The sequence below is a fragment of the Mustela erminea genome, chromosome 20 (assembly GCF_009829155.1).
Source record: "Mustela erminea isolate mMusErm1 chromosome 20, mMusErm1.Pri, whole genome shotgun sequence".
Classification (NCBI taxonomy): Eukaryota; Metazoa; Chordata; class Mammalia; order Carnivora; family Mustelidae; genus Mustela; species Mustela erminea.
Genome location: NC_045633.1, coordinates 29,647,646 through 29,666,947, shown reverse-complemented (window position 1 = coordinate 29,666,947; position 19,302 = coordinate 29,647,646). Strand labels below are relative to the sequence as shown.

The window sequence follows — 19,302 nt, the reverse complement described above, 5'->3', positions numbered from 1 at the left end:
GAGAGCCCAACGCGGGGCTCGATCCGAGGACCCGGAGATCATGACCTGAGCCAAAGGCAGAGGCTTTAACCCACTGAGCCACCCAAGGCGCCCCTATTTTTTAAAGATTTTATTGATTTATTTGACAGAGGGAGACCACAAGTAGGCAGAGAGACAGGCAGAGAGAGAGGAGGAAGCAGGCTCCCTGCTGAGCAGAGAGCCTGATGCGGGGCTCGATGCCAGGACCTTGAGATCATGACCTGAGCCAAAGGCAGAGCCTTTAACCCACTGAGCCACCCAGGCACCCGTAAATTTTTTATTTTTTTAGAGAGCGAGAGAGAGACAGAGGAGGCAGGGGGTGGAGGGGCGGAGGGAGAGAGTGAGTGAGAATCTTAAGCAGGCTCCACACTCAGCAGTGGAGCTTGAGGCCAGGCTCAATCTCTTGACCCTTGAGATCACGACCTGAGCCAAAACCAAGAGTCCAGTGCTTCACTGACTGAGCCACCCTGGCGCCTCTAAACTCTGTTTTTCTAATATCGCTTACTGTTCAGTCCTCTCGATTAGATTTTCCTGGTACATCTTTTTTCAGATCTTTATTTTTATCCTTTCTATCTGGTTTTAAGAAGTTTCCCTTGTAAAGAAGAACAGTGAAGTGAGTTTCGATTTTGAACCCTGTCTAATTATCTGGGGGCGTGGGCAGAGGAAGAGGGGGGTCAAACCTGCTCACAATGGTAGGCTATACCGGTGCGCTACCCACTAGCTTTGGTGATTTCGGTTTCTAGCCTTTTTCTTTGTGTTTTCCCTTTCCCCAGCTTCATGTTGGATGATCATTTCCTCCCTTCCCCTAGTTTGGAAGCCACAGATTGTATTTTCATGCTTTTGGTGGTTATCCTTAAATTTAACACAGATTAACACAACATTTTCTAACACAGACATCACGCTTCCCTTACTGCACACCTATGCCTCAGCCTTTCCACCTTGGCCCTGCAGTGTTTGCTGCGCTGGGGAACTCCTGGGAGCTGAGGAGGAGAGGCTATGAGACAGCACGGGAGGACAGGTATGATTTGGACACAGGGTGGTGACAGGCAAAGATGGTGATCCAGGCTCTGGCAGGGGGCCCTGAAGAAATGTTTAAATAAATCTTTCTTCTGGTGAGTTTTATCAGATTCTAAACTTTATCACCTGTACTATACTTTGATATATATACTTTATATAGTATATACTATAGCACACATGGGTATTAAATGCATGTGCCATATATATATATATGTGTGTGTGTGTATACACACACACATATATATATATAATTTTTTTTTTTAATCATTCAGCTCCGTTTTCAAAATGCGGGCATTTCGGTGATTCCAGCACATAAGAAACATGAAATGCAGTGGCCCAGGCAGTGGTATTTCAAAGACACTATGACAAGAAGGAAGACACAATTTTATTGGTCAGGAAATGTGTTACTGTGCTTCCATTGTAAGCGCCTTTTACATCTGAATGTCCTTGGGGCTCGTAACCTCTACTTTTTCTTTTTCTTACTTGCGGCGGGCTTGCTGGATTGGGATACTGCCGTGTCCTCTTTGGGGGGGCTTGGTGTGAAACTCGAGGACGGGGCATCCACCGGTTCCTTGAGCACAGTGATGTCCACATCACATTCTGGTCTTTTGGCCTCTTCCTCTCTCAAGCTGTTCAGCCTAACACAAGAAGCAAACACAGGAAGGTACCTTTGATTTTTCTTTGCAATTTCAAAACCAGCTTTATGCTCTATTTTGTTTATGCCAAGTAGGCCATCCCTAGATTTCAACAGTTTCTGTAAGCAGAACTGTAAATTGTCCTCACTTTGCCTGATATACAAAGCGATGCCATGTCTGGACAGTCCAGAATAAAATTTTCATGTATCTAAAGTGATTTTTGAACCATTTTCCTCTGTAGCAACTTAGCAGCTAGTAAGTAGCCTTTTAAAATACTCATGGTCTTTGCCCCTACATATAGTTTAATGCTTCCTTCAACAGACCATCAGGCTCAATGTGTGTCTGCAAAGAGCAGGCTTTAGCACTCTGGCCAGATGTGACTGCACAGTTCTCGACCACGGTTCTAGAAAGGTAGGCGAGCAGCAGATAGTGGGCGCTCAGCATGGGCAAGGCACTGTTTTAGACACATCACAACATCCGCTCACTGAATCCTTGCAACAGCCTGCTGTGGGGGATTATCTGCACGTACAGATGGGGAAACCAAGGCACTGAGTGGACCTTGCCCAGGGTCACCTACGTGCCAAGGGGCAGGGCTGGGATCCGAACCTAGTAGCCTAGCTCTGTGGCCCCTCGGTGCTTCTCTGTGTGTGCCCTGGGGCCCAGGTGTTCCCACCACCCGGGAGAGCCAGTGGTCCCAGGCAGGATTCTTCCGGCAGTTCCAGGTTCTCGGTGCCACCGAAGGAGCCGCCTCCCTGAGGAAGTTGTACACTTTTCATGAAAGCCTTTGGTCCCCGGCCACAGAGATGGGAAGGAAAGCTGGAGGAGAGGAGCCGGAAGGTTCTGTAAGTTACCTGGCTTCCAGCTCGTCGTTTTCCAGTTTCCTCTGCTGGGCCATGGCCTCCTGGTGCCGCCTGTTCTCTCTTATTTTCTGCTTGAGGATTTCTTCGTGTTTATGTGCAGGGAACAAGATATTCACAAAAAAGATGTACAAACTTGTGATCCACACAGCAAATTTTTCCTTTTGTTCGTCCTTGGAGTTTTCTTTTCTCTCTGGAAGAAAGTTTAAAAAGGAGCCTGAAGACAATCCCGGTTCGGCCCCTTCCTGCCTTGTCTGAGCATTTTCAGCCCCTGGAAGATGAGGGGAGGCTGAAGGTCACCACCAAGGGCTTCCCTGACCACCTGAAACAAGGCAGGTGTCCGCGGACCAGACCTGTGATTGCCGGCACGTTGAGTCTCCTGATGTGTTCTAAACGGTGTAGGTATTTTGGTTTTCTAAAATTAAAACTAGAGAAAATTTGCATCTTGCATGTTTCACTGGGAGGAAAAAAAAAAGAAAGCCTCTTGGCTTTTGCATGCATTGTCTTTAAAGACCGTTTTCATTAAGAAAATAATGAAAGAGCATTTTTTTTTAAGATTTTATTATTTAGAGAGTGCAGGCGAGCGGAGAAGGAGAGAGTCGCAAGCCAAATCCGCACTGAGCGAGCGTAGAGCCAAGCGCAGAGCTCGGTGTGGGACTCGATCTACCTCTCTGAGGTCGTGACCTGAGCCGAGACCAGGAGTCAGACGTTCAGCGGACTGAGCCACCCCGGCGCCCCGTGAAAGAGGATGTTTAACTCTTAATTGCAGAAGGCGGCAGGTAAAACTACTGCTTTGGTGAGTTGCTTCCCATCTACACGAGGGCCAACAGATGTCCACATGGGAATGTGTTTAAGTAGCTGATTCTGGGCAGATAACGCTTTGAATAGTTCTGTAAGGTCAGTAAGCTCAGGGATCTCTCAAGACAGCGAGCGTTTATAGTGTGGGCCACTCTGCTGCGTGCGGGTGGGGAGGGGTGAGGACACGGGACGGGGATGACGGAAAGGTTTGGTGCCGCGAACAGTCCGCCTTCCCATCTCATGAGCCACGGGGCCGAGCACGGAGTGGAACGCTAATACGAAGAAACTTGAGGCCAATGCCAGACTTCACAAAGACTGAGGGAGACCCTCATCGGCACTTCCCACGTGAATTCGTAGGTTCTAGAATATCCACGTCAGCCACGGCAGGCTAGGCTTGGGAGAATGTTGTGCGTGGAGGTAGGTGATGAATAATGACTCAGGGGGTGACTGACCCTCTAACAGGCTCTGGGCGCCGTGTCCCAGGCAGGCCCAGCCTCTGCTTCAGAAGTAGCAGAGTGCGGTAGTTAAGAGCAGACAGGAGCCAAGCAAGGTCCAGTCCAGGCTCAGCTCTGCCACTGACTAGCTGCGTAACCTGCGACTGAATATCTGTGCCTTGGTTTCCCCATCAAAAAGGGAACCATGGAGGGTCCCCCTCACAGAGGTGGTATGAAACCTAGATGATTTAACAGTAAACACTGATACACTAGCGGTTTTCCCACAAGCCATGCTTGCCAAAGCAAATAATTATAAAACAAAAGGTCATGCACCAAATGTATCAGATGAAAAATGACCTGTATCCAGGTTACATGAATAACTCAATGAGACAATCCATTAAAAAAATTTTTTAGGGGCGCCTGGGTGGCTCAGTGGGTGAAAGCCTCTGCCTTTGGCTCAAGTCATGATCTCAGGGTCCTGGGATCAAGCCCTGCATCGGTCTCTCTACTCGTCAGGGAGCCTGCTTCCTCCTTTCTCTCTGCCTGCCTCTGCCTACTTGTGATCTCTCTGTTATATAAATAAATAAAATCTTAAAAAAAAAAAATTTTTTTTTTAAACACACAATTAAGTGTTGGAGAGGACATGGAAAGACCAGACCTTCTCATATATTACTGTTGGCAGATAGAATGGTCTGGCCAATTAGGAAAACAGACTGGCTGTTTATATCACACGACAATTCCACTGCTAGATATCTATCCAAGAAAAGTGAAACTATGTCCACCATGCTTTGCACACCACTTTTCACTATTTGTGATAGTCCAAAGTGGGAAGAGCCCAGGTGTGCATCCCAACTGATGAAGAGATAAAATGTGGTTTATTCATACAATGGAACACGACTCAGCTATGAAGGAACAAAATACTAAGAGGTGTTATAGCATGAATGAATCCCAAAGTAATTACAAGTGAGAGAAGACAGATAAAATAAACAGGATTCCATTTATATGAAATGTCCAAGAGGAGGAAATGCAGGAAGAGAGGTCATTGGTGCCAGCTGGCCCACGGCCCGATGCACCCCACCCACACAACAGTGGTGGGCGTGAGCGCTCACAGCCTGGGGGCCAGGGAGAGACCACAAACTCGAGTTTTAGCACCCACCCTGGGAAAGCAAAAGGGAGGCTGCCAGCACGCGGCCTGGTGTATCACAGGATCGAGAGAGTAGAGACTTCAGGTGGAAAGACAGCAAAATGAGACTTGAAGGAACACAAACCATCTAAGAAACATGACACATCCGTGAGAGCACAATAAGCCCCCAGTAACCAGCCCAAAGGTATCATCGAAGTCTGCGACTGACCTGAGCATTCATAATAGCCATTTAAAGGGCACCCGGAGGGGCACCTGGGTGGCTCAGTAAGTTAAAGCCTCTGCCATCGGCTCAGGTCATGGTCCCAGGGCCCTGGGATCGAGCCCCACATCAGGCTCTCTGCTCCGCAGGGAGCCTGCTTCCTCCTCTCTCTCTGCCTGCTTCTCTGCCTACTTGTGATCTCGCTCTCTGTCAAATAAATAAATAAATAAATAATCTAAAAAAAAAAAAAAAATATATATATATATATATATAAATAAAGGGCACCCTACAAGCACACACAGAAGACAATTTTGTGAAATCAGGAAAACAAGTTACAAACAAAAGGAATTTATAACAAGGAGATGGAAATCACAAACAAATTGTGGAGCCGAGGAATATAGTGCGTGAGATGAAAATGCAGGAGAGCATCAACCACAGAATAGATCAAGCAGAAGAAAGTTTGTGGGTTAAAAGACAGGAACTTTTGAATTAGTATTGTTTAGGTTTCATTAACTTAGCATGGTTTAGGCTCTGGGGATTCAGCAGTGATCTTCCTGCCCAGGTGGTTTTTATGCCAGCACTGCCCCACCCCCAACCCTGCCACCGTGTGGACAGGGCTGAGTAATGACCTGGGGCTTGGGGAAGTGGAGGCAGCAGACAGAATGCTAAAGGGATTTTACCAGGAAAGGGGATAATATTAGAAGAAATATGAGGCACTCAAAAAGGGTTTTGTTGTTTTTAACTGAGCACCTTTAAAAACCGTCTTACCCCCAATGCAAAAGTAAAATGGATTAAAGACCTAACCGGAAAATTCTTAGAAGAAAACACAGGTAGTAATTTCTCTGACATCAGCCCTAACGGTATTTTTCTAGATGTGTGTCTCAAGGTGAACAAAAGCAAAAATTAACTATTGGGACTACATTAGAATAAAAAGCCTTTACACAGTGAAGGAAACCATCACAACAAAAAGGCAACGTACAGAATGGGAAAAGATATTTGGGAATGATATGTCTGATAAGGGATTAATATCCAAAATATATAAAGAACTTAACACCAAAAACAATCCTATTAATAAATGGACAAGAGGACCTGAACACACATTTTCCCAAAGACATACAGATGGCCAACAGACACGTGAAAAGATGCTCACTTATCATCAGAAATGCAAATCAAAACCACCGTGAGATACCGCCTACACCTTCAGAACGGCTCAAATCAAAAACACAAGAAATAACAAGGGTTGGGGACGACGTGGAGGAAGAGGAACTCTTGTGCACTGTTGTGGGAATGCAAACTGGTGCGGCCACTGTAGGAAATGCTAGGGAGGTTCCTCCAAAAGTTAAAATTACCATATAATTCAGCAGTTCCACTACTGGGTTATTTATCCAAAGAAAATGAAAACACTAATTTGAAAAGATAAATGCACCATTGCAGCATTATTTACAAGAGCCAGATCTGGAAGCAACCCAAGTATCTCCCCATAGATGAACGGATTAAGGTGTGTCACACGCGCATGTATATACACCTACATGCAGACAAAGGAACGGTACTCGGCCACAAACAATGATGAGATCTTGCCATTCGCAGCAACATGGATGGACCTAAAGTGTGTAATGTTACGTGAAGTCAGAGAGACAAATACCATATGATTTCACACGTACGTGGAATTTAAGAAAACTAATGAATAAACCAAGAAAAAGAGAGACAAATGCTTAAATACAGAGGACTGGTGGTTGCCGGAGATGTGAATGGGGGGGATGGGTGAAATTTTAAAAAGAGTTCAACACACTTAGCACACTTAGCCCGATGAGCATAGACTAATGTATAAAATTGTTGAATCCTGTTATACACCTAAAACTAATATAACTCTATGTTAATTGTACTTTGATTTTTTTTTTAAAGTGAATCAAACTCCTGAGCAATACAAGTCTGTTGTGTAAAGATACAGTCAACAATATCAGGCTCGAGAGACGGACATGCGGGGCCCACGCTGGAGGAACAGCTGTCCAAACAGACCGATTCAGCTTGGTAAGATCCTGCTTTTGAAAGTCGACTCCGGGACAAGTGGCATCACCAAGATGGTGACATAGGTTATGGCCTGATTTCACTCCCCCTTCAAAAGAAGAACCAACAACTCTTTATGGACAGGACACCACTGAGAAAATCCTAGAATACAGGGGTGAGGCTGAAGCACCCCCTTCACCACAGAGAACGAAACAGCACTGGAAGGGTAAGAGGAACAGCTGCATGCTGCCCACGTCCTCCCCTGCTCCCCTAGGTGGGCACAGCTCCACACTGAGGCCTGCCCTGAGCCAGTGGGCCCTCCAGTGGAAAAAGAGTCCAAAAGACACATCCAGCTCCCCGAGTATTGTGGGTCTCTTCTTGGGGGGTCCTCACTCCAGTCTTTCCCCAGGGGAGTTGCTAGGGAATCTGGGGTCTCTAGCACTGGAATTTGATAGCGGCAGAAGGGGGACTTGCAACAATCTACACCGTGATCGTGGCAGATTGAGTTCCTACCTGCGGCACCCAAGGGGCAGCCCCCAAACAGTGTCTTTGCTCACCTACGGAACCAAGTTCGTGGTGAAATCTGACCAGGGAACACCACAGGGTACAGGTCAGCCTGACTAATGTCCTCGGATGAAGAGCTGTGCCATTGCAGGAGCCTGGTCAGCTCCCCTGCCCGGGAAGAGGAGCCGAGTCGTAGCCTGGCTTACAGCATCCTACAAGAAAGGCAAGAACACCCGCAAGCTGCTTAATCCATCAACACTCAAGCAGAAAGTTTGGCAGCCGGTTCCGTGTAGGGGGGTTTCCACTGCTTTGCCCAAGCAGAGGAGCTGACTCACCGCCCCACCCAGCGCTAAGTAAATCTCCCAACCCTGCTCAGGCAGGAAGCCTGCCCAGAACATTTGCAAAGCTGCACAGCCCTGTGGCATTTCAGCAGAGTCTGGTAGGCAGAGCTGACAGCCTGCAGAGCAAAGCCAGTGGCCCTGTTCAGCCAGGGAATGTGGGAGCAAGGATAGTTGGAGTCAAGACCTCAAATAAAGAGCGTCAGCAGCCTTGGAGCAGTTTTCCCTCTCTGGTCAGCCAAGGAAACGGATTCATAATGCTACTTCCTCCCCACCATCCCACCTCGTTGCTGGATACGGCCTTTAGCCCACCCCACAGCCCTGCACTTGAGCAGAGAGCACAGCCTAGGACTTTCCCTATCTGCAGAGCAAAACCAGCAACCTGTCGGGCCAGGGAATTCATTTCACACACTTGCCTGATTCAGGTACACAAACAACAAGCCATGGAAGCCATGGGCCCTGTCCTGCTGCCCCACCAGAGTAGGAAGCTAATTCATAGCCTCATCTACAGCTGAGTGTACTACCCAACCTGACCAGAACACCTAGGCAACCATGAAGCCTATCCTGTAGCCTAGTAGCTCTACGAACAACTAACAAAAGATCAGTAGGAAGTCCTTAGCTATCATTAATTCCTTTAAGTGTAAATGAAGATTGACTTCTCCAGTCAAAGGCATAGAATAGTTAAATGGATAAAAAGGTAAGATCCAACAATAAGCTGCCTACAAGGACTCACTTAACCTTAAAGACACATGTAGACTGAGCGTGAAAGGGTGGAAAAGATATTTCAAGCAAATGGTAATAAGACAACACAGACTATTTTTCTTAAAGATTTTATTAGAGAGAACAAGTGGGAAGGGCAGAGTAAGAGGGAGAAGCAAGCAGACTTTCCACTAAGCAAGGAGCCTGATGCGGCGGGACCCAGTCCCAGGACCCTGAGATCATGACCTGAGCCAACACTTAACTGACTGACACTTAACTCACTGAGCCACCCAGGCATCCCCAGATAACACAGACTTTAAAAATAGAAAAAAGAGACAAGGTCATTATATAATGATAAAGCAATCCATCCATCAAGAAGATACATTTATATTTACGCTGCTAACTTCAGGGTGCCTAACTAAAGCAAAAACTAACAGCAAAAAAGAGAAATAAACAATATAATAATAGTTGGAAACTTCCCAACAATGGATAGGTCATCCAGACAGATAATAAGGAAACAGATTTGTCAATGCTATATACCAAATGGACCTAACAGACATACACAGAACATTCTGACAGCAGAATATACATTCTTCTCAAGCACAAGTGGAACATTTTCTAGCGTAGACCATATGTTAGACCACAAAGCAAGTCTTAGCAAATTCGAGACTGAAGTCCTCTTAAGTATCTTCTCTGACCGCCATGGTATAAAACTAGAAATCAATAACCAGAGGAAAACTGAAAAATTCACAAACATGGGGAAATTAACACTCTCCTGAACAACGAATGGATCAAAGAAGAAATTAAAGGGGAAATGTAAAAGTATCAGGAAATAAACCGAGGGTTACAGAAGGGAGAGGGAATGAAGGGACATGGTAACTGGGTGATGGGTATTAAAGAGGACATGTATTGTGATAAGCACTGGGTGTTATATGCAACTAATGAATCACTGAAATACATCAAAAACTAATGATGTGGGGCGCCTGGGTTAAGCCTCTGCCTTCAGCTCAGGTCATGATCTCCGGGTCCTGGGATCGAGTCCCGCATCAGGCTCTCTGCTCAGCGGGGAGCCTGCTTCCCCCTCTCTCTCTGCCTGCCTCTCTGCCTACTTGTGATCTCTCTCTGTTAAATAAATAAAATCTTTAAAGAAAAAAAAACTAATGATGTATTGTATGTTGGGGAACTGAACATAATAAAAAAATCTTGAGACAAATGAAAATAGAACACAATATACCAGAATTTATAGGATGCAGCTAACATGGTTCTAAGAAAGAAGTTCATAGCAATAAACACCTACATTAAGAAACAAGAAAGAGGGGCACCTGGGTGGTTCAGTGGGTTAAAGCCTCTGCTATTGGCTCTGGTCATGATCCTAGGGTCCTGGGATCGAGCCCCACATCAGGCTGTCTGCTCAGCAGGGAGCCTGCTTCCTCCTCCTCTCTCTGTCTCTGTCTACTTGTGATCTCTATCTGTCGAATAAATAAAATCTTAAAAAAAAAAAGAAACAAGAAAGAATTCAAATAAACTAACCTGACTCTGCCGTGGGGAACTAGAAAAAGAAACTAGATCCAAAAGTTGCAGAAGGATGGAAATAATAAAGATGAGAGCAGAAATTCACAAAATAGAGAACAGGAAAATAGAAAATATTAACAAAACTCAGAATCGATTCTCTGAAAAAAAATCGACACCTTTAGCTAGACTAACCAAGGAAAAAACAGAGAGGACCCAAATCAACAACTCTATAAATCAAAACAAACATGAGTAATACCACAGAAATATAAAGATTATAAGAGGCTACTAGGAACAATTATACACCAACAAACTGAATAAACTAGAAGAAATGGAGAAATTCTTAGGAATATACAATGTAACAAGACTGAATCAAGAAGAAATAGAAAATCTGAACAGACCAATTATTAGTAAGGTTGAATTAGTAGCCAAAAATCTCCCAGCAAAGAAAAGCGCAAGACCAGAGTTTCACTGTTGAACTTTAGCAAACATTTGGAAAAAAATTAATGCAAATCCTTCTCTCTTCCCAAAAACTGAAGAGGAGGTAACACTCCCAAACTCATTTTATGAGGTCAGAATTACACTTCCCCCAAAGTCAGAAAAGGACACTACCAGAAAAGAAAACTACAGGCCAGTATCCTTTTTTTTTTTTTTTAAAGATTTTATTTATTCATTTGACAGACAGAGATCACAAGTAGGCAGAGAGGCAGGCAGAGAGAGAGGAAGGGAAGCAGGCCCCTGCTGAGCAGAGAGCCTAATGCGGGACTCGATCCCAGGACCCTGAGATCATGACCTGAGCCGAAGGCAGCGGCTTAACCCACTGAGCCACCCAGGCGCCCCCAGTATCCCTTTTGAATATAGGAGCAACAATATTTGATAAAGTACTAGCACACTAAATTCAGCATATTAAAGGGATCATTCACCATGGTCAACTGGGATTTATTTATCCCTGGGAGGCAAAGATGGTTCAACATATGCAAATCAATCAGTGTGATAAATCACATTAATAGAATCAAAGAAAAAATTATATGATCATCTCTGTAAACTCAGAAAAGACATTTGACAAAATTCAATATTCATTCATGATAAAAAAAAAATCTTAATAAATTAGGTATAGAAGGAATATACCTCAATATGGTAAAGGCTATATATAGGGTACCTGAGTGGCCAGGTTGGCAGGTGGCTGACTTAAGCTCAGGTCATGATCTCAGGGTCCTGGGATCAAGCCTCGCACCCCAAGTGGGCTCCCCACTTGGCAGGGAGTCTGCTTATCACTCTTCCTCTCCCCTCTGCCCCTCCCCCTGCTTGTGCTCTCTCAAATAAATAAATAAAATATTTTCTATTTTAAAGCTATATATTTTAAGTCCTCAGCTAACATCACACTCAATAGTTAAAGACTGAAATACGTTGCTCTAATATCAGGAACAAGAGAAGGATCCACTCTCACTTTTATTCAGCATAGTACTGGAAGATCCTAGCCAGAGCAATTAGGCAAGAAAAAGAAATTAAAAATATCATAACTGTAAAGGAAGAGGTAGAATTGTCTCTATTTACAGATGACATGATTTTATATGTAGGAAATCCTGAATACTACACCAAAAAACTCATTGGTCTAATCAATGAATCCAGGAAAGTTGCAGGATATAAAATTAGCATACAAAAATCAGTATGGTCTCTATACACTAACAATGAATTATCAGGAAAAGAAAGAAAATGATCTCATTTACAATACCATCAAAACAATAAAATACTTAGGAATAAATTTAGCCAAGAGGTAAAAGATCTCTACTCCAAGACACAATGGAAGGAAATTGAAGATGACAAAAATAAATGGAAAGGTAACCCACATTCACGGATTGGAAAATTTAATATTTTTAAGATGTCAATACTACCAAGAACCATTTACAGATTTGATGCAATCCCTATAAGATTCCAATGGCATTTTTAACAGGTAGAAAAAACAGCTCTAAATTTTATATGGAACCAGAGAAGACGACAAATAGCCAAAGCAATCCTGAGAAAGAACTGAGCAGGAGGCATCTTACTTCCTGACTTGAAGCTATGCTACACAGTATAAAAAGTGTAACAGTATGGTACTGGCATAAAAACAGACACTGAGACAATGGAACAGAATCAAGAGCCCAGAAATAAACCCATGTGTACACTAAGTACTTGACAAGGAAGTCAGTAGCGGTGTTGGGAAAATTGCACATTCACATATAAAAAAAATGAAACTAAAGCCCTGCCTTATACCATTCACATTAATTATCTCAAAATTGTTTAAATTTTAAATGTAAGATTAGAAACCATTAAACTGCTAGAAGAGAACAGGAAAAAAAAAAAAGAAAGAAAAAGCTCCTTGACATGGGTCTTGACATGGATTGGATATGATGCCTAAAGCACAAGCAACACGATCAGATATAGGTAAACAGGATTACACTAGACTAAGCAAAAGAAATGAAAAAAAAAATGAAAAGACAACCTGTAGAACAGGAAGAAGTATTTTGCAAATCATATATCCAATAAGGGCTTCAAATCCAAAATATAAAGAACTCCTACAACTCAATAGAAAAAAATAAAAGTAGGCAAACCATCCAAATAGACATTTTTTTCCAAAGAAGATAAACAAGTGGCCAATGGGTACATGAAAAAGAAGTCCTCAGCATCACTTATCATCAGGGAAATGCAAATGAAACCACAATGAGAGATGAACTCACACCTGTCAGAACGGTGAGCACTGAAGACAAGAGGTGGCAAATGCTGGGGAGGATGTGGAGAAAGGGGAGCCCTTGTGCCCTGGTGGAGGGAATGTAAACTGGTGCATTCCCTCTGGAAAACAGTATGGAGGTTCCTCAGAAAATTCAAATAGAAGAATCCTATAACCCAGCAGTTCTACTCCTGGGAACATACCGGAAGGAAAGAAAAACCCTGTGGAAGAGATGTGTGCCCCCCACCCCGGCCCACATTTCATTGCAACATCATCCACAGCCAAGACATGGAAACAACATAGGTGTCCAACGGATAGATGGATAAAGAAGGTATGGGATATATATACTATGGAACTTCACTCACCTATTAAAAAGGAGGAAACCCTGACATTTGTGACAACATGGATGGGTCTTGAGGGCATTTCGCCAAGTGAAATAAACAAATAAATAGCCAGAGAAAGACAAACACTGTATGATCTTACTTATATGTAGAATTTAAAAAACCAAAATGCTCACAGAGAAGGAGACCACCCTGGGGCAAATAATACATATGTTAATAAAAAAAAAAAAAAGAAAAAGAAAGAAAGAAAGAGACCAGATTGTGGTTACCCAAGGCTGGGGTAGGGTTTTTGGATAAAGGTAGTCAAAAGGTACAAATTTCTAATAAGTAAGTACAGGGATGTAATCGTCCGTGTGACAACTACAGTTGACGCTGTCGTATGATATAGACGAAAATTTTTAAGAGTAGATCTTAAGAGTTCTCATCACAAGGAAAAAAATTTTTTTGGTTATCTATATGAGATAATGGATGTTAGCAAGGCATACTGTGGTGATCATTTCACGATATACGTATATAAGATCATTATGCTATACACCTGAGACTTGGGCTTTAAGTCACTCACATCTCCATAAAACCGGAAAAATCCAAAAACAAAGAAAAAACAACCTCAGCAAGATCATGTCTTGAAAGTGTCCTTCATCAGGCAGGTCCCAGAATTGGAAGGAGCACTGCCAGCCTAATTATATTATTAAATATAGTTGTACAATTTTATAAACCTCTGTCATGTATAAGCAACGATATGCAAACATTAGAGTTCAGTCATTAAAATACTCACCATTTTGAGACAAAAAATAGATTAGCCCTTTTCCTGGAGATTTAAAGTTCATTTTGGAAATTCTTTCATCACTTAGAGACTTCTTGATCTTGGGCTTTTACAGAAAAAGAAATCATAAAACAAAATGTGACTTCTGCATCATTGTGGACTAAAATCAATTTACTACCTTATAAATAATTAGAAAATTATTCATGAGACCATTCTCTTTAAGAAACTATCTTTGAGGGGCGCCTGGGTGGCTCAGTGGGTTAAAGCCTCTACTCAGGTCATGATCTCAGGGTCCTGGGATCGAGCCCCACATCGGGCTCTCTGCTCAGTAGAGAGCCTGCTTTCCCCTTTCTCTCTACCTGCCTCTCTGCCTACTTGTGATCTCTGTCTGTCAAATAAATAAAATTTAAAAAAAAAAGAAACTATCTTTGACTATTTTTAACCTGCTTAAATTTTGCTATTTGTACAATTAAGGAAATGAGTAACAGTTATTGTACCCACTAAAATGCTCCTCCCCAGAAACCAAAGATTTGAAAGTCTTCCCGGGGTCGGTTGGGAAAAAGTCTACATATAGTTAACTGTGCATATGTTCCGATATTAATGGCATTTTTATCCAGATATATGCTGTTCACACCCACATTTTTTTTGCCTCCAACTGGATCTCACCCTTGAACCCCAGGCTTGTGTCTCCATCTATACCACACCTGGATGTCTGATCTGGCACTCTAAGCCTAATGTGTCCACAAAGAGCTCCCTAATTTTGCCCCCAAACTCCCATCCCCCACCCCGGCTTCCCTTCACAGTAAGTGACAACTGTGACAATCATTCAAGCCAAAAGACCTAGAATCATCTTGGCCGTGTGTTTCCATCTCAAGCTCCACAACCTTCAACAAACCTGCACATCATTCCAGGAACTCCCTTTCTGATTTTTATTTATTTATTTATTTATTTTTAAAAGATTTTGTGTATTTACTTGAGAGAAAAAGAGAGGGGGGGAGGGTCAGAGAGAGAAGCAGACTCCCCACTAAGCAGGGAGCCCGATACGAACCTCGGATCTCATTTTGCTGAGATCAAGCATGAGTCCTAGCCTGCTTGAAGAGGACTTGGTGCTACCGTCCTGCAGGTCCGATTCCTGGCTTGTCCCTACACTTGAACTCCTGTTCTGGATGTTCTGAGCAACGACAAACACAGAAGAGGATTTGGGTTACTGTGGAAACACACATGATTTCTGTTTTTTTAAGAATTTATTTACTGGGGCACCTGGGTAGGTCAGTGGGTTAAGTGTCCAACTCAGTTGTTTAAGTGTCCTACATTGTCTCTCTCTCTCAAATAGATAAACCTTTAAAAATAAATAAAATTTTAGGGCACGTGGGTGACTCAGTGGGTTAAAACCTCTGCCTTCGGCTCAGGTCATGATCCCAGGGTCCTGGGATCGAGCCCCACATCAGGCTCTCTGCTCCTCAGGGAGCCTGCTTCCTCCTCTCTCTGCCTGTCTCTCTGCCTACTTGTGATCTCTGTCTGTCAGATAAATAAACAAAATTTTAAAGATATTTATTTGAAAGTGCAAGAGCACAAGCAGGACAGGGGCAGAGAGAGAGGGAGAGAAGCAGACCGCCTGCTGAGCAGGGAGCCCAACACGGGGGCTTGATCCCAGAACCCTAAGATCATGTCCCAAGCCCAAGTCAGACACTTAACCAACTGAGCCACTCAGGCTCCCCCACACACAATTTTAATGAAATAAAATTTATAATTAAGCTACACATAAATCATACTGTGTAATGACTTTCGACATGTCTATACCTGTGAAACAATCACCTGAATCAAGACAGCAAACGTGTCCGTCGCCCCCAAGCTTCCTGTGCCCTTTGGGAACCCTCCCTCATCCTTAGGCAACCACCGGCCTGCTGTCACTACCAATTATTTTGTGGCCTGCTGTCACTACCAATTATTTTGTGCTTTCTAGAATTTCCTATAATTATACCTTTTTCTTGTCGGACTTCCATCACCAGCAGAATTCTTTTGATTCATCCCTGCTGTACCCTTGTGAACTAACCCTTGTGGAGTTATTTCCCTGCTGAGTCATCCTCCATTGTATGGATAGGATGATTTGCCCTGTTGGACATTTGGAACGACATATGAAAAGCCAGAAGTGAACATGACCGGTTGGTTTCCGGGGATGACCCCTAGGCTGCGGCTCACACTCGGTTATGAAGGTCCATGTACTGCCATCCATGAAGTCATGGATGGATTCCTGGGGGGACACGGATTCCCCTCAGAACAAAGCCCCAGACCATGGCCCATGATAAGGCTCCCAGACGACCTGAAGAGGCCATCAGTCATACCCTCCACCCGGACAAGGCAGATCTGGTTGGTGGGGCAGACTGTGAGGCCAAGTGGAACATGAAGCTATGAGCCTGAGACACATCAGGGGGTTTGTGGGAAGAGTCACTGTGTACACAGCAGTGACCTTGTATGGGCAGGTCCCAGCTGCGAGGTTCCATCGGCCCCCAAGACTTTCCCTGTGGCTGCAAATGCGATGTGGCTCCAAAATAACTCCAAGCCGTCTTAACCTGAAGCCCCCACCCAAAACTAGCTTGTATCAATTTGCTCCAGCAGCCGATCCTTCAGTAGGGTGGCCGGCACTGCCCCCGCTCCACCGCGGTCCTGTGGCGGAGCCTCGTGTCCAGCAGCCCCTCGTGTCCTCTGAGCCGGACCCATCCTAAGAGAACCAGCGAGCGTCTCATGTACAATCAGGAGCTGTTTCTTAGCATCTCCCTTCTGGAATGGGCTCTCTGGTCTTGTAAACACTAGATCGGGTAATGAAACATTTCCACAACAAATTATCTCATGTTCTAAGCCTCCTGGTCCACCCAACACGTTGGCGGGACTCTGACCGTCATTAGAATACCTCTGCTACTGTGGCTCGGAGTCGACGCCCTTGGTCATGACCAAGGACCTAACTTAAAGGAAAAGACAATACACCTTTTCACATTGTGAAAAGAAGTCTGAAATTATTTCCTGAAGAGTTCATAAAAGACCAAGATAATTTTGATCTGGTTGAACCATTCCAGAATGAAACCGTTTCTTGCTCTGTAAATTCTAAGCTAACTTTACCTGATTTGTCGTGTGAGGACTTCCATGTTTGTTTCCAGACAGGTCATCACTGGGCAAATTTAAATAGGTTTTAGTCATCTGTTCAGTGACAGAGATGAGGGCGAAGCTTAAAAGAGCTTCAAAAAATTCCAGGAAAACCAGCTGAAACGTAAGAAAACATAAAGGGTCTTATTTATTCTGACACACCATTAGGTGGACCAGCACTTCGACTGGCTCTTCGTTTCTGTCTCCAGAGAATACCCCCACCTCATTTAGCGCTCAAGCGTCCTGAGCACACACCAATTTGCAACAAAAACTACAACATTTAAAAGATTATGGGTGTTCTGTTATTAGGTTTATAAGTCATTTTGCTAGTTTGATGGAAACACTGTATATTAGTTAATTGAGGACATTTTTCAAAAGGGTTTTTTTTTTCCTTTTTTAAGATTTTTAAAATTTTATTATTTGACAGACAGAGATCACAGGTAGGCAGAGAGGCAGGCAGAGAGAGAGGAGGAAGCAGGCTCCCTGCTGAGCAGAGAGCCCAATGTGGGGCTCGATCCTAGGACCCTAAGATCATGACCTGAGCCAAAGGCAGAAGCTTAATCCACTGAGCCACCCAGGTGCCCCAGGTTTTTTTTTTTCCTTGAACAACTTAAAAGAAGTGAACCCATCTGTGAACTCAAGTGACAAGTGCAGGAGTTACCCATGGGGCAGCCAAGCCCCTCCCTGCTGTGTGCACACCTGACACACAGACCTGCTTCCACCCGGGCGGCACCTGCATGGGGGACCAGCTTGTTTGGACTTTGATCCGCCACCTGCCATGTCTTTTGGTCCCGAACCCAGAGCACTTTGAGTCTGCGCTGGAAGAGGCTCACTGATTTGACCAGAGATGCCAGGCTAGCCTCCACGTACTGCCCAGGGATCTGCTTAGCATCCTCTGCAGTCCAAGGGTCCCCTAGGCTAACGGTTTGCTGACACCTGCCCAAAGATGGGTCAAGCTGGTAAATGAGACATTTGCTTAGCTCAAAGGCAGGACAATTTTAGTTTCTTGTGCCCAAATCCGACTCTTCCTGGGACCCCAGCTAACACTCACTCACTACCTGCCAAGCTCCCAGGCGTCCTACCCCTGTGGCAGGCCCCTCCTCCAAAGGCTTGTGGAACCACAGTGAGCATCAGTTTCTCCACCGGTAAGATGCGGTCAGCGCACCGTATATACTTGGTCATGACATGAGATCCTAATGTCAAGTGCCCGTCATCCCACGTGTCAAATCATTAGTGGCTGAGATTTTTTTTTTTAAGATTTTATTTATTTGATGAGAAAGAGAGAGATCACAAGTAGGCAGAGAGGCAGGCAGAGAGAGAGTGCGGGAGAAGTAGGCTCCCCGCCGAGCAGAGAGCCCGATGCGGGGCTCGATCCCAGGACCCTGAGGTCATGACCTGAGCTGAAGGCAGAGGCCCAACCCACTGAGCCACCCAGGTGCTGGGATTTTTAGCTGTTATCTTAAGTAAAATTCAGCATAGGTCAGTGGATCCCTGCCCCTAATCAGGTACCTACAATCACCTGAGGGGACCCCAAACATCCGCTTGAAAGCATGACCAACAACAAGAAGCATTTTGTTTGCTTCTTAGCTGTTCCGTTTAAGCCTTTCCCATTCTTTCCCGCCCCGCAGAGAGCAAACTTTGAAGACACATGACCCCACCTGCCACCGCGATGGTTCTGTCCGCGTCAGGCAGTTAAAAACTGTGCCTTATGTTTGCAACACTAGCCTCCTGGGTGTGCCCTGCCTTGTGATTTTGCCTGTCAACTTGAGAATATTAGCCGAAAATTTCTGTTCAAGATGAAGTGATTCTTACAGCTGGGATAAGAGCAGAAGGGATCTCATGAGCGCCGCGCGGCAGGAGCAGCACAGAGGCAGGTGAGAAGCGCCCCGAGTGTGAACGCTGGAATGACTAAGCCCTCGGGAGATGCTGGCAAGGGCTCATGTATTTCACACATACAAAGGCCATGACTTTGAGGGGGGACCTAAGGGAAGACTGTTATGGGCTGAACTGTGTCTCCCGAAAAAGAGTTGGGGTCCTAACCCCCAGTACCTCAGAATGTGACCGTATTGGATGATTACATCCTTACGGATCAGTTAAAATGAGATCACTGGGGGGGCCCTAATCCAACATGGCTGCTGTCCCGATAGGAGGGAAATTGGGACACAGAGACAGACCCACAGAGGAAGACAATGTGTAG

At 44.5% G+C, this 19,302-nt stretch overlaps 1 protein-coding gene and 1 long non-coding RNA gene across 4 annotated transcripts in view; one reads left to right on the top strand and one right to left on the bottom strand.

Moving 5' to 3' along the window:
- Window positions 1-322: 322 nt before the first annotated feature.
- LOC116580770 lies at window positions 323-4,212 on the top strand. The gene is made up of 3 exons (XR_004281778.1): window positions 323-1,036; window positions 1,308-2,925; window positions 3,084-4,212. It is a non-coding gene; the product is annotated as an uncharacterized LOC116580770 (long non-coding RNA).
- The window catches only part of RSPH10B (radial spoke head 10 homolog B), a 52,629-nt gene continuing 34,800 nt past the window's right edge, over window positions 1,474-19,302 (bottom strand). For all 3 annotated transcript variants that reach the window (XM_032327460.1, XM_032327459.1, XM_032327457.1), the window contains exons 16-20: window positions 17,082-17,222; window positions 15,016-15,138; window positions 13,980-14,073; window positions 2,522-2,720; window positions 1,474-1,673 (exon numbers count right to left, since the gene is read on the bottom strand). In XM_032327460.1, the coding sequence (XP_032183351.1) occupies window positions 1,499-1,673; window positions 2,522-2,720; window positions 13,980-14,073; window positions 15,016-15,138; window positions 17,082-17,222 (732 nt within the window). In that variant the 3' untranslated portion in view covers window positions 1,474-1,498. The remainder of the gene's footprint in view (window positions 1,674-2,521; window positions 2,721-13,979; window positions 14,074-15,015; window positions 15,139-17,081; window positions 17,223-19,302) is intronic.